Below are 26,477 nucleotides of genomic sequence, written 5' to 3'. Positions count from 1 at the left end.
TCCACAGTAAGCTATGAGATCATCTCTGCATCGTTCTCAAACCCTGGGCTCAGGACAGAATATCATCTCAGGTCGAGGAGGTGCTACCTTAGGAATTCCGGGAGCCGTGGTCCAACCCCATAAATATGCTCACATTTCATTTCAGGCTGCCTGGGGTTGGATTGCTCCATGGTTGAGTCCTCTGTTTGCAAAGCCAGAGGCTGTGAGTTTGATTCTCCACCGTGGCTCCTGGGCAGGAGCAGAATCGGACTTGATGATCTATAAGGGCCCCTTTTAGCTCTGCCGTTCTAAGATAGCCTTGGAGTCTTCTCTAAGGTGATCCCTGGTGGTCAAGGTACCTTCATTGGGAGCTGGCCATGGTGCTGAAAAAGCATGGCCTTTTTCACCCTCCACAGCCTGCAAGCTGGAATAAGGCTTCCATGAGTACTGAACTCCACCTGCTTCCTTCAAAGGTGTTCAGCCCATGGCCAACCCTATCATCCTTCAAGCCAAGCCATGAGAGAGAGGTAGAATTTCCAAAAATTTTTGAAGCTATATGAAACAGCTTAGGGGGTAAAATGGGGGTGGAGGGGAACCCTCTCCCCTCCACTCCCAATTTTTTCTGTTCCCTCCCCAGGCCTTCCCATCTATAGACAGGACACAATGGATGTATTTTCTGTTGGTAGGAGTGGGTTGCATCATCTTTGATATAAAACAGGGGTGGAGAATCTCAAGGTGCGGGGAGGGGTGCAGAATCCAGCCCTTCTGAAGGGGGATTTCCAAATGCCAGGATCTCATTCCCCATCAGTCCAGTTTTCATCATTTTTCCAGCTTTTGCCATTTTGTACCCCAACACTTAATCCATCCTACAATCTGGAAGAGGTCACCCCCTCCAGCTGGTGATGGGTTAGGAGATGTGAAACATCAAACTTGGCCTTCAGCCTTGTCTTAGTTGTGTTATGCTTGCCCCTTAATGAGTTAGCGATAATCATCACTATGAATCACCCTGCTCGGTCCCAAAGAGGCAGCCAGAATAACAGCACTGCAGGAGGGGGTGGGTGATTTAACAGTGGTGCAGTGCCATAGTAAATTGGTACTAATTATTTAAGCTAGTGCCACCTCCAAAAAAGTATTTAATTAATTAATTAATTAATTTCCCACCTATCTGGTCAGTTATGACCACTCTAGGCAGCTAAAACACATTATAAAAGTCCCAAGAGTCCTGTATCTCATCCTCCATTTAATGTTTCTTCAAACCCACAATTAAGCACTTAGATGGGTTGAATGAGGGAAGGCTGACACGAAATTGATTGTACAGCTACCAAAGCATGCAAAAGACCTGGATTTTCGATCTCTATAAGCAGCCCCATCTTCTTTCTTCCGCATCAGTGCTTTGCAAACGTTGGTCCCCAGATGTTCTAGGACTACAACTCCCAGAAATCCTGGCCAGCATAGCTGGTGGGGAAAGCTTCTGGGAGTTTTAGTCTGAGAACATCTGGGGACCCTTGAGCCTCAATTGTGTGTGTGTGTGTTTTGCTGTCAAGATGGAACCAATTTATAGGGACCCTAATAGAGTTTTCAAGGAGAGGTTTTTGCCATTCCACCATCAGTTTCCACAGCTGAGCAGGGATTCGAACTCTGCTCTCCAGAGTCCTAGTCTCTCATTCTATCCACTACACCACACTGAGAATTTAGCTTCATTTTTTTACTGCCTTCTAAAAAATTATTTTGACGATGCAAAGCCTAGGGCACCACCTAGTGTACACCTGGGGTTATGATGAATAGCTTCCATCTCCCGGCAGAGAAATGAAGAACTAGGGCCAGGATCCTGCGTTCTAAACCCAGGGTGGAAAGGAAATCAGGTAAGCAGACTTCCTGTTGTGCGGTCACTTTCGTGACGGATCGCAGGGAAGAGTCACACACCACAAGGATCTGGCTGGAGCAAAGGAAACACTTACTGCCATTTCCCTTCCACTCCATGTTTTCAGCAAGATTATGCCACCCTTGATCTCCTGGGATAATGGTGATGATAAAGAAAAAATAAATAAATCAAAATATTATAAGATTCTGTTCTAGATGATGGCTTGACTCTGGCTTCTGAGTGGGCATTTGCCTTTGCTTAAACGTTACAAGCTCCCAAAGTTTGCAAAATGTTGACAGCCGGTTTTTTTATTTCTTTTTTTCCAGTGAGCGTCTTACTGAGACAACTGCTCCCGATCGGCTTGAAGTGTCAGTTTTTAGATGAAAACCCTTAATTTGGTTAGTGTCCATTCCCAGATGCTCAAGCCGTTGGGTTCCACTGCAGTCTAATTACGTTCGTTGCTTGGCTGGCTGCAGGACCAGTTGATTTCATTAAAAAACAGAGCAAATCCTTACCAGCCCATGTCTATGAATACCCATATTGAAGGGTTTTCAGTGCATTTCAATGGGCTTTTTTATTTCACTTAACGAGGATTTCACTCTACAGCGATTTCACTGGAATTGATTATTATTTTTATTACTATTATTATTTCATTTTTAAAAATCGGGACTTCTGCATTGTGACATCACCAGCCTTGCCATTTGTGACATCATCAGGCCCCACTCTATGACACCATGATGACACCACTTGGCTTGGACGTCTCACCCTTTGGGATGTCAACGCAGCTTTCTCACAGTGGGTCCTTCTCCTCTTGGGGAACTGAGGTACCATACAACTTTGACCAAAGAAAAAGGTTTTTTCCTCCTATCATTCTAATATGATCTTCAGGCAACAGTTTGTAGCTTCATTTGGAAATGTTCAGACTAAACTTCCAGCAGGTGATGGACTTTGGGAAAGTTCCTTTGGGACTAACTCCCCAGAAGCCACCTTTTCTGGAGGACTTGGGAAATATGATAAAAGCGTAACTTTTCCAAGCTTACCCGAGAACAACAACAACAGATTTGGGGATAGAAGTTGTATCCATTTATGGAAGGAGGAAGACCATCTCTCAAGCTGAGACGCAAGCCTTATTTAATAGTAATTCCTAGTCAGAGCAGGGATTAACAATAGCTCAGTGGTTTAGGTCTCTGGAGCCAGAGGTTGTGAGTTCGATTCCCCACTGTGGCTCCTTAACAGGGGCTGGACTTGATCTATAGGGTCCCTGACAGCTCTGCAGTTCTTGATGATGATGATGTAGCTAAAATCCCTCCCACCCCTCTAGTTAGGACTACATTTCTTAGTTTCCTTCTGTGGGTAGCATAAGACATTCTGGGAAATGTAGTTCAAGTGATGATCAATGTCTCTTGGGCCATATTTCATAGGAGGGTCAGGAAAACTACAACTCCCAGGATGCAAAGGGCTTTGAATCTCTCTCCTCCCCCAAATAGGTCTTAACAAGGAGATTTATTCTTTCACCCAAGGAATCCATGGCTCTTCAGGTATTTCTGGGGAACTACAGCTCCCATCATCCCCAGTCATCACATCCTGCAGGAGGAGATGTTGAGAGTTATAAGCCCCTCAAAATCTCTAGGAATCAGTCCTTCCCAATCCTGGGTCCCCAGAGCTTCTCAGACCACAACTGCATTTTGTCTTAATTTTTTTTTTAATTGAAGGAACCATGTCGGATGGGAACGTCTTGCGAAAACCGGCGGTCGTCATTGACAATGGCTCTGGGTGGTGCAAAGCTGGGATCGCAGGCCAATCTCTACCATGGTCAATCCTCCCGTCCGCCGTTGGCCGCTTTGAGGAGGATGCCAACACCTGCTACATCGGGAAGCGAGCTCTCTCCAAGGAAGGGGTCTCGTTGAATTATCCGGTCAGGAGAGGGGTCATTAGCGATTGGGACGACATGGAGAAGCTGTGGCGCCATGTCTATGAAGAAGAGCTGAAGGTAGAAGCCAGCACATGTCCCGTGCTGCTCTCTGAACGCCCTTTGAACCCACTTCATAACCGGGTGAAAATGACAGAACTGATGTTTGAACGGTTCATGGTTCCCGCTTTGTACCTCTCGGTCCAAGCTGTTCTGGCTGCTTACGCCTCGGCCCGCATCATGGGTTTGGTGGTGGACAGCGGAAACGGAGTGACTCACACGGTCCCAGTCTATGACGGGCATTGTTTACCTCACGGGGTGGTCCAACTTGATCTGGCCGGGAAGGATATAACCGAGCACCTTGCCAACTGCCTTTGGAAGAACAACAATGCGCCATTAAGCAGGAAAAAGAGAAAAATAGTTAAGGCCCTCAGGAAGAATTTCTGCTATGTGGCTTTGGAGCCCCACCTAGAAGCTCAGAAGAAGGTGGAGAAGCTCCTGACCCTCCCAGATGGAAACGCTATGAAGATCAACTTCCATTTCCATCAAATGCCGGAAATCCTTTTTGCCCCTCAAACAGTCAGTGTGGACGCCCCTGGCCTTCCCGCCATGATCACCGAAAGCATTAAGAGGTGCGACAAGGATATTTGCACCCCTCTCTACAAGAACGTGATCCTTTCGGGGGGTTCCTCTCTTTTCCGAGGCTTGGAGGAAAGGCTTTACAAAGAGGTTGAGCAACATATTCCGGAGGGCGCTTTGTTACGGATCGCAACGCCGTCCAATAGATCCTGCGCGGCCTGGATCGGCGGCTCCGTGATTGCCCGACTGGCCTCTTTTGAACCCATGTGGTTTACACGGGAGGAGTACGGCGAATTCGGTGCATCCGGGGTCAACCGGAAGTGCTTTTAAGAGGCCGGAAGCTGCAGCCAAATTAAAGTCTGCAGGGTGAGGACTTCCAAAAACCAAAGGTTGAACTTTAATAATAATAATAATAATAGTAATAATACAAAAGTTGATTTGTGAGAATAAACATTAATAGTGCAAAAGCTGATTTGTGAGAATATATATTAATATTTTGTGGGACTATAAACTGAATAAAAGTTTAAGGGGTGATCAGCTCAACAAGGTATTATACACATATTTATAGGAACAATTTTAAGGAGGGCTGGCCAGAGATTGGGGGTTTGAATCCCCTGGGAGAAGAGCCAGCCTGGGTGGCCTTGGGCCAGCTGCACCGTCCCAGGGATCCCTCCCCAGAAGAAGGGAAGGGGAAACCACTTCTGAGTCTTCTCATAATTGACTTGGCAGCATGCAATTATTATTATTTCATTCAAGGATCCTCCACATTCGATTTTGGAAAAACGTTCAGGGTAATCGAGGATGGGCTTTGGTGAATGGGCTGAAGCAACGTTGAGAAAAGTTACTTGGTAGACCCACACCTTCTGGACCTTTCACAGCCAGCATGGACCCTAACTGCTCTGGGGTTTGGAAAATCTTAGTCCGAAATAGTAACTTTTTAAAGGTGGCAAGTGATCGAATTTGGGAAAGTTCCTTCGGGACTAACTCCCCAGAAGCCACTTTTTCTGGAGGACTTGGGAAATATGATAAAAGCGTAACTTTTCCATGCTCCCCCGAGAACAACAACAAATTTGGGGATAGAAGTTGTATACATTTATGGAAGGAGGAAGACCATCTCTCAAGCTGAGACGCAAGCCTTATTTAATAGTAATTCCTAGTCAGAGCAGGGATTAACAATAGCTCCGTGGTTTAGGTCTCCAGAGCCAGAGGCTGTGAGTTCGATTCCCCGCGGTGGCTCCTTAACAGGGGCTGGACTTGATCTATAGGGTCCCTGACAGCTCTGCAGTTCTTGATGATGATGTAGGTAAAATCCCACCCACTCCCTAGTTAGGACTACTGTATATTTACAGTATTACTTTCCTTCTGTGGGTAGCATAAGGCATCCTGGGAAATGTAGTTCAAGGGATGATCAATGTTCCTTGGGCCATATTTCATAGGAGGGCCAGGAAAACTACAACTCCCAGGATGCAAAGGGCTTTGAATCTGTCTCCTCCCCCCAATACTGTAGGTCTTAACAAGGAGATTTATTATTTCCCTTGTTGTTTTCTTTCACCCAAGGAATCCATGGCTCTCCAGGTATTTCTGGGGAACTACAACTCCCATCATCCCCAGTCATCACATCCTGCAGGATGAGATGTTGAGAGTTATAAGCCCCTCAAAATCTCTAGGAATCAGTCCTTCCCAATCCTGGGTCCCCAGAGGTTCTTGGACTGCAACTCCCAGAAGTCCTGGCCAGCACAACTGGTGGCAAAGGCTTCTGGGAGTTGTAGTCCAGGAACCTCTGGGAGCCCAAGGTCAGGAACCACTGCTTTTAGGGCCTATGCTTTTTTCATGATAGGCCCAGTGAACCGTTGCCATGGAATTCACACATTAAAAATATTTATTTTTGTTTAAAATATTTTGACGCCGCCTTTCTCCTCCAAAAGCACCCAAGGCGGCTTATTGAGGCGGATGGGAAGGGGTGGTGGTGCCGGTCTCCAGCAAGCCTCCAGGATGACCATAGAGAGAGGCAGGAAATGGCTAGATCGGAGAGGAATGGAATGGAGCCGTGACCAGGAGGGGCCACTCTGTTTCCCTGACTTCCGTTTCTCTATGGTCAGGGGAGACCGCTAGCGGGCGGAGCGAGCGTGGAAGGCGGGGGCGCCCAAAGGGGAAGCCAGACACGTCGCCAGGCCCCGCCTCTTCCGCTTGGCGCGGCCGCCATTTTGTGAGCGCCAGAGGAGCCCGGCTTCGTCGGCAGGGAGGAAGGGAAGCTTCGCCGTGGGCCTTTCGTCGTTGTCGCCGCCGCCGGTGGTCCTTCTTCGGCCACCCCCTCGCCCTCTCCATCTCTCCCAGCCCCCCGCGTCTTTCCTTCGCCGGGCGGGCAGCCACAAGCCGGCCATGCCCTCCTCGCCGCTTCGGGTGGCGGTGGTTTGCTCCAGCAACCAAAACCGCAGCATGGAGGCCCACAATATCCTCAGGTAAAAAAGAAAACAGAACAGAGGAGAAAAAAAGCCACCCAGGGCCGGACGAGGCCTCCCCCGCCAGCCTCCCTCCTTCGCGCTTGACCTCTTTTTCCTCATTTGTTGTTATTATTATTATTTAAATTCCACCCATACGACGAGGCAGGGGCTGAAACCCCCACTGCGTCTGGACCCTGAGGTGGACCGTAATCCCTCATTAATTAGGAGCTTGGCTTGAAGAACAGCGACCTTCCCCGGTAACAGGGTGTGCTCATTAAGGCCACGTCATGATGAGGAAAAGGAGCCCCCTTGGCCTGCTTTTTTTTAACCACCTCTAAATTACTTGGGTCTTTTATTTAAAAAAAAAACCTTTTAAAAAAACGCCTATATATGGAGACTACAACTCCCATGGGCCTGTGGGTTGGAGACAACGGGGTTTGTAGTCCCAGCGCCCCCGGAAATGGGGCGAGGGCCCGCCTTGATTAGCCAAGGGTGTATCCCAGGAAGAGAAGGGAGGGTTTCAGGAAGTCTACGGTCACATGACTTGCACGAACGCCCATTTTGGAGGATGATGGTTTCCTGGCTCTGAAATGGCTCAATTTTTTGTTTTATCAGATGCTTGAGGGTTTTTGTTTTAAAAAAAGGAAACCACCTCCTCATCCCATAGCAGTTGCATCACTTCAAGATCCCTCGGGTCCTTTAAAGGAAAAAACCAGGGTAAAATATTTTAAATAAATAACAAATAATAATCAATTTTATTGCAAGTGCAGTATAATAATGAGACAGTTTGTAGAAATGTTGGAAGTTCCTAGGGCTTGGTTTATTTTATTTATTTGAAATATTTTTACCCCGCTTTTCTTCTGAAAGTAGACCCATTGGTGAAAGACAATATCTTAAAGGGTGGATGGAGAGAGAGAGATTGAATGGGGAAAATGGAAAGAACACATGGAGCAGGTGAAACACATGAGGCTGGGGGGAGAACGTATTTAATTTTATTTATTTAAAAATGTTTTTACCCTGCCATTTCTCCTTAAAAGGAGAAGAGGGATAATAATGCTGAACATGCTTCCTGTAAAACTTGATTTTGTCCATCTGTCTGTCCTCATCTCACCTTGTCCCAGCATGTTCCTGAAAAGAAGCAAGAATTTGCTGTGCTGTCACTAGCCGTTCCTTTCTTCAGCTGGAGTAAGGAAGGAAAATGCAAGGCTCTTTAAAAAAAGAGTTCTGTGTTAATTCTTGTTCCCTCCCACAACCATAGATCTCAGATTCCTTCCAGAAGATCATTTTCTTCATTTTTATTTTCAATCCTTGCTCAATCACATTTACCATTTATATTCTGCTTAGAAGGTGTTCAGAATGTTTCACACGCATCACAAATTGTAATGGGGAACAGTATTTATTTATTTATTTATTTGATTTATATTCTGCTCATCTGATCAAATCGACCACTCTGAGCGGCAGTAAGGTTGGAGACAGCAGTAACACTACAGTTGGGCCATTTGAAAACAAGAGAGAGTGTTCATGTTCTTAGGAGAACTTTTGAGACTTGGGAGTTCCGGATTTTTAATATTAACAGACCTTCACCTTTCAGCAGCCGAGTGAGTACCGAGCCTTTCCTAGAAGAATACCGAATGGTTGGAAAGAGTGAGGGTTGGGTGGGAAAGTAGAATGAAATATCTCAGAGGAGGAAATGAATGTCTGGAGCTTGGAATAGGAGCAGTCTGGCTGCAAATGATGCAACTTAGTAAGCAACTGGCAGAGGGGAATCCAAAGTATTTGACTCACTATTTTAATTAAGACACAACATACACCAGCTCTGTGGGCTTTGGAGTTCTCTTTCTGAGTGTATGTGTGCGTGTGCTGTCTCTTTCCAAAGTCTCAAAGTTTCGGATGTCCCAGGAGCAATACCACAGGAGGGGCTACATAAGCAAGTATGGCCTCCCTCGTACGCATCTTGAACTGGAATTTCATTCCCAGCTATTGATCCCTGCCTGAAGAGAGACTGTCCCATTACATCTGGTGCTGAGCATGCGAATTTACTTTTGAGAAATCAATAATTTAACTTGGAAGAGGGACTGTCTTATTCTTCTGCCATCCGGGGATGTTCCTGCCCTGTTTCATGTTACGACATTTCCACGCCTGACCTGTAGTCATCTTAGATGAATGGGTCGGTTGTTCTTCACGTGACTGGGCTTTCGCTAAGCTGCAGTATTAGTGATGGGTTTGTTTCCATTTCCAGTATTAATTGAGGTCAGCCCTTTTTCTGGAGTTCAGGCTAACTACATCTGGATATCCATCTAGAACAGGAGTGAGCAAAGCCTTGGGCCTCTAGATGCTATTGGACTGTAGTTCCTCTCAGCCCAAACCACTACAGCTAATAGGGAATGCTGGGAATTGCAGTCCAACAACACTGGGAAATCCGTGCTTTGCCTACTGCTGAGCTAAAGATCCAGAATTGTTATAGTTCGTCTTAGCCCTTTTTATTTCTCGTTATTCAAAAAGTTAGCTTCCTTTTTGGATAAAAAGCACTTGATTTCGCAACATGGCTGACAACCAACACGATCCTTACTGAGAAGTTTCGTTTTGCCCAGTGTGGTGATGGAAATAAGAGTACGCACCTAGCTGATGTAAACATTTACCTGCTAGCATATATATGTATTAAGACAGATGATATGCTGGTGAACTCCCCCCCCATGTCATCCAGCACTACATCTTCCCAGATGTAAAAGAGACACAGCATTCTAGGTTTCTATTTATAGTGAATACTCCCATTTCTTCTGATTTCAGATTGACTCAAATCCTTAGTAGGAAGTGTGAATGGGGGTGGTCCACCATCTCAGAGATAAATTTGGAATTGCTAGAGGGTGGAATTTCCTGGAGGGTCTCATTCTTCTGCACCCTTTGTGACCTGGATCTAGACCATCTGATGATCAAAAGCCACCACCCCCATCCCCTGATCAAAGAGGGAGCTGCCACTTCCTGGGAGAATGCGGTTGTTTACAGTGCTGATGAAAGATGTTTGGTCAGAGCGCTGTTGAAAATATCAGAAATTTCCCCCCTCAGTTTCTGCTTATGTAAACTAAATCAGCAGGCATGCCATGGAAAGAGTCTCTTAGACACTATTTTTCTATATTTGAGGATAGAACTCTTCATTCAGTCTCGTGGGTGTAATAAGAATCTGGTTCTTTAGCGTTGAATCAAATGCTCCCTGCCAGTTCTCCACTAACATTTGTACAATCTCTGAAATACCTAGCACTGAGCATCACTGTTAAACGAATATACAGTGGTGCCTCGCTTAGTGATGTTAATCCGTTCCAGGAAAAACATCGCTAAGGGATTTTGTCACTAAGGGAAATAAAAAAGCCCATGGAAACGTATTAAAACGTGTTTAATGCGTTCCTATGGGCTTGAAAACTGACCTTATGCAAAGATCCTCCATTGCGGTGGCAACACAGCGGGCGGCCATTTTGGAACTGCCGATCAGCTGGCTGAAAACGGGGGCTTTGGGATGATCGCTTCCGCGCAATCATCACAAAGTGAAATTCCCCCACAGGAAACATCGGAAAGCGATTGTTTTTGCGATCGCAAAAACAGCATTGCAAAGCGATTTTGTCGCTCAGTGGAGTAATCGGTAAGCGAGGCACCACTGTACCTCGGATTATGTGGCTGAAGCCAATGCTGTTAGGACAATTTGTTCTTAAAGCATTGCTCTTAGTACTTTTTTCTAAGGAAAATTGAAGTCTCATTGTACTACGTATAAATGGAGGAGATTTTATCAAAGTTGAGGTTAAGAATTTTTTAATAAGTAGGAAGGACCATTTTGTTGATTGTGTATACAAACACCTATTTGCACAAAGGCTGTGAACGTGGACATTTCCTTGGTTATTGAATTCTGCTTCAGTTTATCATTAGCACAGTTTTCCAGTCTGCAGATGCTAACATGTAGATGTAAAAGAGTTCTGAGTCCATGCAAATATTCCATTTCAAGCAAAAATGAGGCACTTCTGGCCAGATTCCCTGCATTTTGGAAGTACACACTGCTTCTTGACACTGACACATTTTAGTTTGCAGGAGAGCCAGCGTGTCCAGTCCTGTGGTAAGTTGCATATAATGGATAGGTTTTGACATGGACTTGTGTATGTTTCCTGACAAATCTTCACAGCAGCTTATGAACAACAAAGGCTATAGCACAGCAGTGTTTTCAATAAAATGTTCTGTTTTAAATGTGAATTTGTGGTTCTTAGCTAAGTTACTAGGGTGGCTGTTTGAGTGAAATCAGTAACAGGCCATTGCTTGTATAATCTGAAAAATTGTATCTCTTGCCAACAAGTAATGCAACAGTTTACAAAACTAACCATAATACAGGGGGGAAATTGGAGTTATTGTTCCTTGTTTTTCTAAATAGCTTAAAACTGTCATGCTAGATACATTTATTTATGTGCTGTATTAGTTACATTTATGTTTGCCTATCCCCTGATAAATTCACAATAGTGTAGAGTAGACTGTAGAAGAGGATTTTCTTCTCCACCTGATCTTCACAACAAAATCTGTGTGGTGGGATCAACCTAAGCAACTGAGAGACAGTAACTGAGCCAGGGCCCTACAGTGACTTGCTTCCTGCAGCCCCACTTCCCATGTCATCTTTTGGTCAGAGATGTTATTTATTTATTTAAATATCCCCCCCCCCCCCCGCCGCCGCCGCCTTTCTCTTTAAAAGGGACTCAGGGTGACTCCCAAGTGATTAGGAGGAGAGGTCAGCAGCTTGAGGCCCTCTCGATGTTTCAGACCACAGCTCCTTGAACATTGCCCACGCTGGCTGGGGCTGAGGGAAGTTGCAGCTTTCAAACATTTGGAGAGTAGAAATGTGCTGCCCCCGATTTAGAGAATCGTGGCCTTTGAATTAGGTTTGCAAACCAGGACTTGACACTGCTGTTAACGACAGTCTGGCATGGTGGCAGTCCAGTGTTCAGTCGTGTCTGACTCTTCGTGACTCCATGGACCAGAGCACGTCAGGCCCTCCTGTCTTCCACTGCCTCCCGGAGTTGGGTCAAATTCATGTTGGTCGCTTCAATGACTCTGTCCAGCCATCTCATCCTCTGTCGTCCCCTTCTCCTCTTGCCTTCACACTTTCCCAACATCAGGGTCTCTTCCAGGGTGTCTTCTCATGAGACGCCAAAGTATTGGAGCCTCAGCTTCAGGACCTGTCCTTCCAGTGAGCAATCCATAGTTCCAAATAAAGGCCTAAAAAGAGGGCTAGGAAGACTAGCATGGGAGAACGCACACAGACACTTCCGTGTCTCCCCAATGGTTTGGTGACCGGTTGTTTTCATGTTGTAACCTCACCTACCATGTTGCCTATTTAGAGGAGGCAGAACAGACAGCTGATGTTTGTTTTTGTGGCCACAGGGCATGTGTGATACCTTGCTTTTCAGTTCAGCCTAGTCATTGTTCAAAATTTTTTAGTCCCTGTGTCTTTTTCCTTGCTAGCCTACTACTAGCAAGCTAGGAGCCTACATTTCCTTGCTAGTCATGGGGGAAGGAGTGTTAATTCAGTGAACTGGCCAAGTCAGTCGAAAGTTTCCACTTTGGGATCTGATCAAGAAGGAGTAAAACTGTCTACCCCTCTTTTTCCAGATGAAACCTCCCTTTCTGCACTCGTGAAGATGTGCAGGGTGGGTAAACCAATGAAAATAAAATTAATTTAAATCACAGTTTAAAAACACACACAGCACAGTTTGATTTAAATCAAGCCCACCCTGGGATGCGCCTTCCTTAGTGGCGTGCAGAGGAGTGGAGAGGACTGCTGTTAGCAAGGGCTTCCTTCCTGGCCATAGGGACAGTGTTTAATTACAAGTTCATTTTAATCAACTTGCAGTCTTCCTAGCCTGTACCCTTCAGGTAGGGTGAGCCAGAAGTCTTTAAGTAGCATAATCAGGAATCCCTTTTTTCCAAATGAACCGGCTTGTGAACTGGTCCGTCCTTGAATGATTCTATCTGGGCCTCTTGCAGTTCCTGGGAGACTTTTGGTTCCACATAAAACAGGCATCACCAGTTTGAACTTTGAGAGCGTGGGCTCTTCCAACCCAGAAAACTGTTAGTAGGATGATTTTGTTTTAACAGGTGTTCAGTGTCCGCCCCACACCCCTGGAAACAAAGTTGCCCTGATATTTTCGAAGCAAAAATGAGAGAACATTTATATGAGATGAATCACATTCTAGAATTGCGGGCTGGTGGCCTTTTAAGCAGATGACGTAGGTGAACTTCCCATCATAAGAGTTTTATAAAAGTCTGAACTCTGTTCTGGATGGATGTGAGGAGCTTTGTGTTTATAGCTGTAGTGGGTTTTTATTTTAAAATCTTGGGTGTTGCATGCAGGAATTTGTCTCAAGTTCTCTTTAACAAAGCCATATACTGTACAGCGCTGTGGTCCTGTACACAGTTTACTTGCTTGTTTTGCTGTGTACTGATTGAAGCTTATTTTGTCAGGCGCTTAAAGCAAATGGGCCAGAGCTGTAGGTTTGTTTCAGAATTTTTTGAATGCTGCCCTTAGGCAGTGGTTCCCAGTCTTGGGTCGCCCAGATCTTCTTGGACTAAAACTCCCAGAAGCCTTCACCACTAGCTGTGCCAGCCAGGATTTCTGGAAGTGTTAGTCCAAGAATGCCAGGGGACCCAAAGTTGGGAACCTATAAAATGGGTAAGTGTGGTTAGTCCTCCTTTAACTCTTATAGTGGAGGTAGATGCTTTTGCACCCGTGGGAAGTTTCAGACTACAGCTTGCCCAGGAGCCAGATGGCTCAGGCAGTTATTGGCGATACGGGAGTTGTTGTCTACTCTAAAACATCTGGAAGCACTCCACTTTGCTTACCCATGCCTGAGAACAGCATGGCCAGCAGGCTGCATCCAAGCCTCATTTTGCCCACCTCTGCAGTAGAATGACTGAGGCAGTTGCAGGATAGATTTGCTTTAAATCAAATTAATTTAAATCACGTAAATTAGATTTTTGGATGATTTAAATCAAATCAGTTTTTAAAATTTAAATCACTATTTAAATACATTTCATTTTCTTTTCTTTTTTTTTAATTGATTTTTATCCATCATAAAGTTGGGTGAGGTAGAAACCTTTTCATTCTCCAGGTGTTTTTGACTAACTCAAAAGGGTTAGTGGTCACAATAACCAGATAGGCGGGGTATAAATAGAATAAATAAAATAAACTCTCACAGTCTTTTATGATTGGCACTACAGGCTGGGGATTCTGGGAGTCGCCATAGGTTTGCCACCCTGGATTAGGTTGAGGAGGTAGGGACTGTGTGAATTTCAGGGCGAAGCATGGATTTGAAACCAGATCTTCTTGCTGAGTCCTAACCCTGTCTGCTGCGTTATTGCCCACAAGAGCTTGGTCTCTGAATAAGTTAAGGTTACGTTTGCCCTTTGATTGTCCTGTCACTTAACTGCAGTAGATGACTTAGAGGTGCTATTCTTGAATTCTTCGGATTGTGGGCTCCTGGACGTCAACTTCTTAGTTTCAGCATCTTCACTGCATGGTGAATCATTCAAGCCTTGTTCAAAACAAGAAATTCAGCAATGTGTTTTGCTCATAATGTGTTCCTCATCCAAAGTGTTGCAGAACCATCTGTTCAGCACATACACTGAAGCCCCAGCTCACACACTCACCATCCCAATAAAAGAAAAATGGGTGGTGCTGTCAGAAAAGCACATGCCTTCAGCCATCTTCTAGAGGAAGGCAGATGTCTTCCGTACCAGCACACCGTTTCTTCCCATCCCATAGGATTTACCGGGTGTGGGAGTTGACCATCCTCGCTTCCTCCAAAGTGACTTTTTTAAAGGGCAGTTTTCCATGGCCTCCAGTATATTAGACTACAATGTACACTCTCCCCAGTGGGATTTTCATGCAGCATTTGTAAAGGACACCAGGTGGAAGAGAGCTGCTTAAGGGTGGGAGTGGCAGGGGGCTCAGCTGGCTTCTGGTGGCCAGCTCTGTTGTGGGTCTTGTTCTCTGTTGTGTTACATACAGTAAAAAAAACACGTCCTGTGGTTTGGCTTTGATCTCCCACCCACCCCAAGGTTGTCAGGTGTTTCTGAAGACTTGGAGGAGCATCGAGTCATCATCTTCTGGAAAGAAGGGAGAGCTGGGGTTGGTGTGTGGAGGATCGTGTGCCCCCAGGGGTACCCTTAGTGCACCCCTGCTCTAGATCATAGATTGCACTTCACTTCCGTTACTGTGCTAGGCAATAATTAACATGCCTGCTAGAATTTAGAATCCCAGCTGTGGTTTAAGCTTCTTGATACATAATGAGGAAGCTCAAGTGTAACTATTTGCCTGCTTTTTTTAATTTTGGTTTCCTTCCCACTGGACTTCCTGAGTTCGCTCCAAGATGTAGAGAGATTGGTAGCTGGAGCAGTGGCTGAAAAGGGTCAGCTGAAGACGCTGTGGTGGATCATGGTTTGCAAATCCAGTGCAACCATGGTTCATTTCCCACAACTCTTTGTCATTAAATCTGAACTCAGCAACTCTGTCTGGGGCTCGCACTATATAGCATCACAGTTGTTTTTCAGCTTCACAGTGAAAACCAGCCTGTGACATCTGTGTATATAAATAGTTTGTTGGGCAGCCTTTTCCCCCTCTTTTTTTGGGGGGGGGTGTCTCTGATATGAATTGCAATCATCGTCCCTGTGACATGCTTGATTTTTTACTTCACTGCTTCTGCACATGGCCAGCTGCTGTGTTCGGAGCCCATTGTGGTAAATGCAGATGTGGCGATTTCCAGCTGCACCAGATGGGAGACAATCCAAGCGTGAATTGCAGCCCTTGCTTCCCAGGGAGGCAGGACTCAAAAGGGCTGTGATTAATCTGGAATGCTGATTACTGCCCTTCAGTTGCAAGAGATGGGGTGGGGGGATTGTTGGTTTAAGTACAGCAAGCAGAGGAAGCAAGTCTGGTGTGTGTGTGCAGGGGAAAGAAAGATATCAATAGATAATAAGGAAGGTATTGAATCCTTTCCAGAAATCTGTGCTCTCAAGTGGGCCTTCTTCTCCAGCTTTATGCACAATGTGGGCAAACCTGTCTCTCAAATCACTTATTTGCTACTCCCCTGCACAGACAGTCTTTGAAAAGTCTTGAAGCAGGAACCGGACAAAGGGCGGTCCCTTCATATGTTGTTGGACAGTACCTAACAGTACCGTGCATCAGTGGCTGCGTTTTGTGAGGATCGATGGGAGCTCCGTGGCCGCCATTGGAACGTCTCCTCCTTGGCCCACTTTGTCTTAAAGAGGTGGTCGTGCTTAGATCCCACATTTATGAGGTGCCTTGCAGAGTTCTTTGCCAGTGGTGCCGAAAGTCCACATTTTTTAAAAAAATTAAATTGTGATTTAAAGCAATTTGAATCACATCAAATCCACCGTGGCTTCATCCTGTTCCTACTGATTATAGATAGCAGAGTCTTGGTCCTTAGCTGTCCTGTCTTAAAATCTCATGACAAACATGAATACTGACGATTGCATGGGGTATGTCAGTTGTCAAACCGGAGGCCCATTTGTAACCAGTTCTCGTTGAAGCCTGACTCATCTCTGATAGACTATAATTAGACCCATCATTTGCATGCGCTTGGAGACACAATGTTTCCTTGTTTGGTATTCACAGCTGATGGAGCCGGGTGCATTGTATGAGGTGGAGTTAGTGGTGGGTAGAGAAAAGAAAGAAAAAAACAAGTGCTTTTCGTGAAAAGAGAATATTTCTCTTAAATTGATCTGGGCCGCCTCTGCGCGAACCTCAGTTCCGATTCTGTACGTTTGTGTTTGTGAGTGGAGAGTGAAGTCCTGACCATTTAATAATTAACTTCCTACTATCTGAGCAGTGGTGATCTCCTGGAAAGTCCATGTGAGAATTCCCTGAGTGACACCCAAGAGGAAGTGGTTGCTATGTTCCCATGTCTGTCAGATGTTCCCTGTCGCCTGCTAGGGCTGTGCCAAGAGCGGCGAACCTTCCACGCGTAATGACTCACCAGTCACGCTGACAAAGAACCAGGGTCCCATCGTGACATAAGCAAGTTCTTCCAAAAGAAAAAAGAGACAGGGTGTTTTTAATTCTTACAGACATTCTGATACTTCATTGTCACACCGTCTGAATATATACTCTATTTCTCATCATTGAATAGGCAAGGGGAAGAGAATTAGGAGAAACGCTTCTGTGTCCAGAGTTACTGTCATTGTATGTGATAGGTGGGTTGGTAGGAAACAACACATCACACTCGCTCCCCTCAGATGGTAAGCGTAACTGCGGTTTGAGAAGCACAAGCGTCTTAGAGGGTGGGGGAAAGAGTGGCAGGAAATAATCCTTCTCTAGGCAATTTCTTCAGGCTTTCTCCCTCCACCAGAGTTGATCCAGAGTTGACTAGAATGTGGATTTCTATCTTTTCTTTAGTCCAGGAGCATGAGAAGGTGTTTTTGAGCAGTCGTAAGATGCTTTTTTTCCTGGCCTAGTAAAAGCCTGTCCACACTGGTGTATAGTTATGGGATGTGGTAGCACTGTTTGGCACAGGGAAAAAAAAAAAACTCTTGTCCACTTGTATTTGTACTTAAAATGATCCACCCTTCCTCTTTAAGAGCTGGCTTTTTCTGGTACAAGGCTAGGGCATGCAGTCTTTTTGGGACAATTCTTTGAGATGCAAAATAGCACTTTGTTCTGTTTTTGTGGATAGGTACCAAGAGTTAAAGCAGATTGATCTGAGGAAAATAATTTTAAAGCACTACCTGATCGGACCAAATTTCACCATGTGGACAGGCCGTAAGCTGCCTCTCAGCCTTAGATTCCTTAACCAAATGATCTTCTGGGTTGGTTTGTTCTGGTGCCGAACCAGGTCTACCCCAGCAATGCAGAGGCACCACGAGCAGAGTAAAGGAGGTGCTGCTATCTCTTAGCAGCCCATTCCATCTGTGCCCTGGCTGTTCTCACTTCACCCGGAAATACCATCCTCAGCACAATCGGGGCAGCATTGCAGGGTTGCTTTCCATCCGTCTCCATAAGCGGAGTGCCGCCTTGCACCGCTCGAACTGCTGTGTAATGATGTCTCCTGAAGATGACCCTCTAAACAGTTTGGGGAAATCCATCTCTTAAATGACTGCTTTGGCACCTCCTTGCCTTTGGCCTGTTCTGCAGCAAATGGCTAATTAAGAGTTCACTTCACACCTTTCCCCCAGAGGCCATCCTCTTGCAAGGAAGGAGGTAAATAGCAGGTAAAAGCTCTTTTTGAAGACTCTAGGATGCCTCACCAGCTGCTGATTCTGCCCTTATTTTAACTTCTTGATTGGAATGAAGGATGTGACCAGCAGGAGACTCTTGCAGTAAAAGTCTCTTGCTGTGTTTTTGACAAGTATGCCTATTCCTCTCTTTCTTTTAAATACATTCTGATTTTTAAAGAGCAAGGCTCATAACAGGCAGTGTGTTGCAAACCAAGGGCCCAGAATCATCACTGGGGCAGCTTTCTCTTCTCTGGTGGCCTCTGGGCACTCTGTGTGTATGCATGTGTCATTTTTTTTTTAAATTCTTGGACAAATTTCTTCTAAAGTAACCCAGCAAGTTAGAGCAGTACGTGATGTCAAGATATGGGTCGTGACTTTCAGGCTTTAAAAGCAGGGAAAAGCTACATCTGCAAGGGAAAAGGGCATCTGGAAAGGGGGGAGGAAGGTGGGGAGTTATTTGTTCTTAACAGTGCCAAAACAAGTGTAAGGTGTAGGCATCGATTCACATCCTGCTTTCCCTTCTCTCCTCAGGCTCCCTGTTAAAGGACGGAAGTCCTGGGCATGTGACAAAGGCCCTTGGTGATTTTTCTGTTTTCTGTAGCATGTAAGGGGAACTGGGGGGAGCCTTAAGTATTGTGAGCAAGAGGAGGAGGACCCCACTTGTAAAAATATAAGAGGCATTGGATGCAATCCTTTGATTTATGTTCAGGGCACGGTGGATGGAACTGGAGCGGGAACCACACAGGCATGCAGTTTTTCTACAAAACTGAAAACATTCCCAATCCTTGTGCTCTTGTAATAACAAAGATAGTTCTTTTGGGGGCTGGGGGCAGTTGTCGTGCTTTTCAGTCCAGCAAAACCTTGCCCCCTGGCTCCATTATTACAAAGTGGTCTGTACTATAACTCCCTCCCCCCCCCCCAGAGGATTTCCTTGCCTGATAAGAACCATGATGCTTGAAAACCACAGAGGGACTGTAGGAAAAGCCAAGCTTCGGCTGGGATTTAAGTAACGGGGGGAGGGGAACCACGTTTAACTTTTCTCAGTGGTATAAAGTGTTCCCTTTCTCCTTCTTGGTATTCAGCCTTACCTCAGTCCATAGCTCTGTTGTTCTCACCTTCTCCCTCATGATCGGAGTCCTCCGTTTTGCAGGAACTGATGCCCGCACCCATAAACATGATAAGACTGTGCAGCACAGATGCGAATACCCATCCTCCCCCCCCCCAAAAAAACACCTCACCTGTGATGAGAGATCTGAGTCAGCCATGGTGATGACTACCCTTTTCCTGTCTCCATGGATAGGACCATTGATTTCTCATTGTGGAGCCGGGCTGCTGGAGGTTTTTTTTGGGGGGAGGGGGTGTGCCTTCCACAGAAAGCCTTCATTTTTACCCTGTTCAGCATTCCCGACTGGCCGTTTCGTTTCCTGTACATCCCCTGCTTCTTGCTGTGAATTTTCCTCTCCCCTTTTTGTTCCTGGCTGCGTGATTAAAATAGTACAACTTTCTGCATTTCATGTTTTCTCGGTCCTTCCCCGTTTGCTTTCGTTCATTGGCTGCCACCTCCAGCCAAGATGTCCCTCGGATCCCATAATAAAAGCACATTGATGCATTCATCTTTTTAATGCATCAGCCTTTCAAGAGTTGTCGGTTTAAAAGTCCCTGATTTTGTACTGTACAGTGCTACTGAGAATAAGTAGCACAATGCGATGTGTATTTTGAAAGCCACTTATTAAGCATTTTCTTACCAATCACATTCTTCTCTGGGGAAACTGCTACAGGCCTGGCCTGCGGTGACTTTTATTGTGTGACCCGCTGTTCTTTCTGCCAGATTTCAAGATACCAGTATTTGCCAACGTACACCACACTTCCGTTTTTCCATATTGGGGTGCTTGCTTTCAGTGATTACCTTGAACATTGCAAGCTTAAAAAGCCCACATCACAAAACCTTTCCTCATTGGCCAGTTATTCTAGTCTCTGAGTCGTTTGGGGTTTGCTCTGTTTAACCTGTCTTCTGTGATATACTCTCTCAAGTATGCAGTCTATTGAGTTGGTGTGTTTTAGAGAAAACTTTTTGTGATCTACAGTGTACCTCTTTTACTGTCCCTTCTACTGCAGTGGGCGATGCCACTTCTTTGTGTGGCATCACCCACTTCCTGACAGCTTGAAGAACCCTCTGGCAAAGCTGCCCAGCTGATTTTAGTCTGGAAATGCCAGCAGTGCAGTTGACTTGGTAGAATATATAGGAACGCCTTGCACTGGCTATTCAGGTATTGCTGAAACTTACTGTCCCTGTTCTATCTTTGTTCTGTGCTGTCTCTATCATCCAGCTAGTTTAGGCCCTCCTCTCTCTCTCAGAGAGCGTAAGAATTCTAAAAATATGCTAGGCCAGAAGGGATGGAACAGCCATGGCCTGGGCTCATCCGTGGTTGAAATGCGCAGCACCACGTATATATTAATCAGCCTCCAGCTAGCAACCGGCTGGTGGCTCCTCCGCATCGCCTCCCCGCCTCCCTAGAGTTGGCAACAAAAGCCAGTGAAGGGAAAATAAAATTCCAAGAGTTAAAAGCACCCTGAGGCAGATCACTTATTTGCTATTTTGGAGGCGACTGCTGCAGTAGCGCAACTGCCCTGCATTGTTTTGCTCCCCTCTGAACCTCGTCGTTTGGTCCGGGTTGCGGAGGGGGCAAAAGAGTTGCAATCCGGGTATTGCCCAGAAAGCTGATGCAGATGCTTAAGGAGGTACGCTATTTCTGTGGGCCCTCCTGTAGGCTGCTTAAGCTTAATTCCCCTGACTGTCATGTACAGACTCCCCAAATGTGCTGCCTCAGAAGACTGCAATAGAGCACTGCGGTGCGGTTTGTGTTTGGGAGGTATGAGGGAACCAAGGGAGGGGGACTCAAGAAGAATATTCCCCACGGTGAGGTAGGGGTTGAGCTGGGGATCCCAGATTTGTCTGAAATCTTCATTACCAGTTGAAGTGGGCAGCATTATGTTCTTGCTGGAAGGCAGTTCTATATATAATTTCCTCCCCACCACGTGAACGTCCCCTCTGGAGGATGAGGAATGTGTTTCCACAACACAAAAGGCCGGCTAGAGAGTTGCGGATGTAGCGCGTGTAGTTAGATATGTATGCGTGACCGTGTGAGAGTAGAGGTGATACTTAGCTTTCTGAGATGGTTTGATCAGTTTCCTGAGAAACTTATTTTTTAAAAATCCCACGTTTCTAGCTTCTGTGTCGCACCTGTATATTCCTATGCATTTTTTTGGCAACCTTTTGTTGGTTGAGATGGGCAAACAGAAGAGCTTAATCTAGATTAAACTGCCCAACCTTGTCATGATAGGGCAGTAATCCCACTGAGTGAATTCATCTTGCCATATATAGCCATTAATCGAAACTCCTGTGTTCATAGGCATGTGTCCCTAGGTGGTTGAGGAAGAGCACGTTAAGACTCCTTTTAATTGGACGTCAGTTCCTGAAGTGGAAACGAAAAGACTGGCTGTTTTCTTGGACTGCGGGCGTTCAGTTTGCTGACAGATTGCGTTGACCTGCTTCATAGCGATCCGTCAGATGCTATTAGCTGAGTCTGTCACGTGTTTGGGGAGGGCCTTCATACACTCTTCTGGACGCTATTCACTTGGGCCACTCAAGGGACGAACGGGGCAGATAATTAAGTGCACCCCATAGACTGTTGCCTACAGGACCTGGATGAGGAAATCTCCATGGAAGTCCAGAGCAGAAGAAATGCCATAATCTCTTAATGCCTAAGAAGCTATTTAGTACAGGGAGGGGGGCGGTGTCTTTCTCCTTTCTGGTTTAGTGTTAGCCCCCAGTCTGGGGAAAGTTACCGTTTTGGATGAAAGCTCTCAGAACTCCACAGCTGGCCCCATATCGGTGGCATTCAGCTAGCTGGTTTAAATCTGTAAGAGAGCAATTACTTTCCCTAAGCTTGTACAATTTCCTCCCTTTTTTTTGGATTTTGCTCAGGCTGGTGGAGGGGGGGGGTTATTGGAACAGTAATCTAAAAGAGTCACCTTTGCCATGCTCTTGTTAGTCCTGCTGCGGTGGAGGAGAAAAATCAATGATTTTTTTTAAAAAAAAATCAAGTTGATTTAAATCCAAAAACCATTTTTAAAATTTAAATCATAAAAAACTTTTTTTTTTTAAAAAAAAAAATTAAATTGTGATTTCAATCACTCAGCCCAGCCCTGCTGTTTACCTTTGTGTTTGTATGTGTAAAATGCAAGCACTAAATTGGAGGTTGAGATGCACAGTTGTAGCTCATCTATAAAGAGGTCAGTAGCAGGAACAATATGGTTCACGTTGACATTAGCTTGAGCGGGAGCGAGCCTGTTGCGTTCTCTCTGTTTTCGAAACAGGTGGTGTGTGTGAGAGAGAGAAAGAGAAGTCTGGGGAAAAGGAGGAGAAGGAGAAACTATGAATCATGGTGGGTGGGTTTCAGAAATGTCTTGCTCTTATAAGATGGATCTCTCAGTAATTCCTCTCCCACAACGATTAAAGGCTCTCTATCTCTCGCTCTTAGAAACAAGGGGTGGCATGGTGCCTTGGGAACTGTGAAGCATGAGGGGATATGGGCACATTCCAGGTCCAGAAGAGCTGAAGCATATTTTCCAAAGCCAGCAAGGCGCATTCTGGTGCTCCATCTACTGAACATGCAAGTTGGGGCCTTAACAGATTGTTTTAATGGTCTGAGTGTTAACGGGAGTGTTCCAGCTCCCTGGTGGGGAGAGGGCTGGGCTTCTGAGTGGCTCTCCATGTGTAGCAAAGCACCATGAACTGTGGTACTTGCATAACGTTGTTTGGTAAGCTTTTATGCAACCAACGGGCCTTGATTCCTGCCGAGTGGCATTTAACACAGTTCCAAAGCATTTATTTCCTGCTTCGAGGGGTGGGAGAACGATAGTGTCCTCGAAATGCCAAACGGGCGATAATAACGCTAATATTAAGAAACCCAACGCCTTTGCTCCTGTTAGTTCTTTGCCTTCTGCTCTTCTTGGGCACGTCCGTGATTTGCTAGCTTACGTCTTCTCCCTCCCAGAAAAACACACCCTTCTCCTGGCTATCAGGAGAGGGGACAGACTTGAAGCAGAGGAGCGGAAGCAAGACTGCTCGCGCTCATGTGAAGAGAAAAAACCGTGATATGCCAGGAAGACGGAGAATTAACTTTCCCCACTGTTGGCAGACCTGGGTGATGGACACAGAAGGACTGTCACAGGAAGCAATTAGCGATGCATCCAGACTTTTTTCTGGGGTGTTGAGCCTTGACTTTAGTTGGTGCTCAGGGTGATGGTGGCGTTCTGTAACGGTGATGCCTCTGTGGTTTAACCACCCAGCCGCACGTAACCACGAGCGAACTGTTCTTGAGAAGCAATATTCCTATTGGAAGGAGTGACGCCATCAGAGGTCTGCCTTTTCCAAAGTGCGTAGCAGAACCGCAGATGGGAGGAGAGTCAGGCCATTCTGGATGTTGACAGTGTACAGATGGCAGAAACCACGGGATGGCGGAAACCCAATATAAAAAAAGTTACTGGGCATGGGGAAAAAAATAATGACTTGAGGAAGGCTGGGCTCCGTTGCCTTCCTCCTTGTTTTGCGAATGGCCGGGAGAGAGAGTGCATGTGCTTCTCCTTGGGCTATTGTGCAGCCATTTTGTGTCCCCAGAACTTGGGAGTTTGGGAATACTGTAGTGGCTTGGAGAAATAAGCCTGGGGCTGCGAGTTTTCTCTTGTGCCCTTTTCAGTTTGGTGTGTGTGTGTGTGTGTGTGTGTGTGTCTCCAGCTGCTTCCTCCCAAGACAGTTCAGCTGAACCTGACAGAACCTTGCTTGTGCTGGTTATTGAGTGCAACTGAATGCCCAGTCTTGGGACTGCTGGATAGTTCAGCGGTTTAGGCACATGGCTGCGGAGCCAAAGGTTGGGAGTTCGATTCCCCCCACTGGGCCTCCCTGACGGGCTGGACTAGATGATCCATGGGATCCCTTCCAGCACTGCATCTCCGAGAAACAAACGGTGGCTAGCTAAGGAAGCAAGCCAGCTGGCCATTGGGTATTTTCATCAGACTTGATTTTTTTTATTTATTTATTTATTTATTTTTTTTGGTATCTCAACTCTTCAGTAGACAACACGGTCAGTATCGCCATACATGGGTCCCTCTGTATGGCGAACCGTGCATTTGGGAGCGGCTGACTAGTAAAATGTATTTCCTTTTATAATGGCAGTCCCCATTCTCCCTTTATGGCATGCGCACACAGAGACTGGGATACTGACGTCCCTAAATCTACTAGGCAAGAAATGGAAAGTACTTGGGCGCCTATGTGTGTGGAACAGTTCTTTCCATCTGTGCACTCTGCTGTCAATGGCGAAACTATACTTCTGCAGAGGGTGGAAAACAGTGGTCCGAATCCTGTCCCCAGTTTATTCTTGTGCAAAGGAAATCGCGTTGTCTTGGTGGCAGTATGCTGCCCGATTTCCTATCAGCAGGGGGTACGCTGGCAGTCGGATTCTGCCGTGTATTTGTCTCCTCTTTGTCTTGATGCCCCACTTAGGAGCTTCCTGGGGATATTTGAGGATAAAAGTAGGTTCTCCTTTACTTTGTGAAGGATGTAGAAAGTAAGAAATAGTGGGGGCATTCTTCTTTAGGAGAGGTTCCGTCCCTTTATTACAGACACATATAAAAAGCATTGGAAACAAGTGTTTTTGATGCTGGGTGGTCCTGCCCAGAAGGCAAAACAGCCCTTGCTCCATATGGTTGGATTCATGGTTGCCTGAATATGTGAATGCCTGTCACCTTGGGTGAACGTAGAGTAGGCGCTGCCTTCCAGGAACACTCACCTCTTGTCTGTCTCCTCTGCTGTCCGCTCCTTCATTAGCTGTAGCAGATGGGTTGATCAGTCAGCCGTTATTTGGGTGGACGGAATTTTTTAAAATTCTGCTGTCAGATGGAGCACGAGAACAACTTTTGGTGTGTTAGAGACACCCAACATTTAAACTTGTGGTATTCTGCCTCCCCGGGGTGCTTGCCGAAGCTTCATTGATCTGCAGCAGAGACGTGTTCTGCTGTGTCTACACAGTCACACTTCAGTACAGATCATGGGGGGGTCCAGTTTTGGTTCTGATGGAGTTCATGCTGTGAACTTGACTGACCGGAACAGCTCCCCTCCCCCTGGACTGCTGTTTCTCTTCTAAATCCCCAGTAGTATAATGAATATATGTGCTGTTTCAAGGGTGGTTTGGTATATTTTTTTCAGAACCCACCCTTTTTCTCCCTTTCCACTATGAATGATTGACATTGTTCTTCTGAGAGATATACATTCGTTATCTTTCCAAATAATAAAGCTCCTCTCTTCTCTCTTCCTGTCTCTTTTTGTGTCTTCCAGCAAACGCGGCTTCAGCGTTCGATCCTTTGGCACCGGGACGCATGTGAAGCTTCCGGGACCCGCGCCAGACAAGCCCAACGTTTACGATTTCAAAACGACATACGATCAGATGTACAGTGACCTGCTTAGAAAAGACAAAGAACTGTATCCCCACGGAAGGCCGATTTTCAAACCCTACTATTCCCATTTTCCGAAAGGGGTCCTTCGCCTGTTTGCATACGGAACATGCCGCTACTTGACTGTGGCAAGGTCTTGGTATTTCACAAGCCTAGGCAGGCGCATCACATGACGGAATGTGCTTAAAAAACACATCCCCTTTAATGGCTTTTCCCTCCATTGAGTAGGGGGCGCATGCGTCGGGATCGTTAGACAACAGGCTGACGTGTGCTGTTTTCTGAGGCTGGGATTGCCCTTCCGTGCTCTGAAGAACCCCCTCCTGGATTGCCCCCCCCCCAACTGGCAGCTCCACTCATACTTAGGGTGTAGTCGTGAAATCATTTGGGAGGCCCAGGGCCAAAGACCGTAGGCTCAATGTCTTAATTCCACGCAGTGCTCTTCTCCCCAGTGTTGTGTGGTGGGGAATTCTGGGGGGGGGGGGGGAAGCAGGTCCTCTGAATGACCGTCTCCTAGGCACTGGGCAGGAGGAGAGTTCAAAAACACCTGCAATTGTGTTGGCCCAGGGTTTCATCTCCATGCAGGGACAGGTCTTTTGTAGGACTAATGGGTCTTAGTTGCCCATTCAAGACTCTGCCGGCTGCTAAAAGAGTTCGCGTGACAACAGGGGTAGCTAACAAGTCTGTTGTTCTTGGGACGCTTTATCCACCCCAGTTATTGTGTAGGATGTAGCAAGGAAGGAGGAGCAGGGATGTAGTTCAAGGCAGGCTATTTAACTGTTTCTGACTCTGTGAACACTAGCACCACTATGACACCGTTTCTAAGTTGTTATCACACCCTGTCCCCCGCCTCAGCTCCCATGTCCACTCTGTTCCCCTTGGCCTGCTCAGATTCAGGGCTTCTGCTTTGGTATCCCGTGGCTATTTCCATTTCTCTCTTCCTGGA

General features: G+C 46.1%; 2 protein-coding genes across 2 annotated transcripts in view; both read left to right on the top strand.

Moving 5' to 3' along the window:
- The first annotated feature begins 1,610 nt into the window (after nt 1-1,610).
- LOC110073140 (uncharacterized) lies at nt 1,611-4,795 on the top strand. Its single transcript, XM_020782010.3, has one exon. It carries the CDS (start codon nt 3,558-3,560, stop codon nt 4,656-4,658), a length of 1,101 nt encoding a protein of 366 aa, XP_020637669.3. The 5' UTR covers nt 1,611-3,557; the 3' UTR covers nt 4,659-4,795.
- A 1,714-nt stretch (nt 4,796-6,509) lies between these two features.
- SSU72 (SSU72 homolog, RNA polymerase II CTD phosphatase) overlaps nt 6,510-26,477 on the top strand; it is a 36,880-nt gene continuing 16,912 nt past the window's right edge. Inside the window, exons 1-2 of the mRNA XM_020782317.3 lie at nt 6,510-6,787; nt 25,419-25,562. Coding sequence (XP_020637976.1) covers nt 6,708-6,787; nt 25,419-25,562 — 224 coding nt within the window. The 5' untranslated portion in view covers nt 6,510-6,707. The remainder of the gene's footprint in view (nt 6,788-25,418; nt 25,563-26,477) is intronic.

Source organism: Pogona vitticeps, chromosome 7 (genome assembly GCF_051106095.1).
Source record: "Pogona vitticeps strain Pit_001003342236 chromosome 7, PviZW2.1, whole genome shotgun sequence".
NCBI lineage: Eukaryota > Metazoa > Chordata > Lepidosauria > Squamata > Agamidae > Pogona > Pogona vitticeps.
Note: the sequence above shows the minus strand (reverse complement) of the source record. Positions and strands in the feature narration are given on the sequence as shown.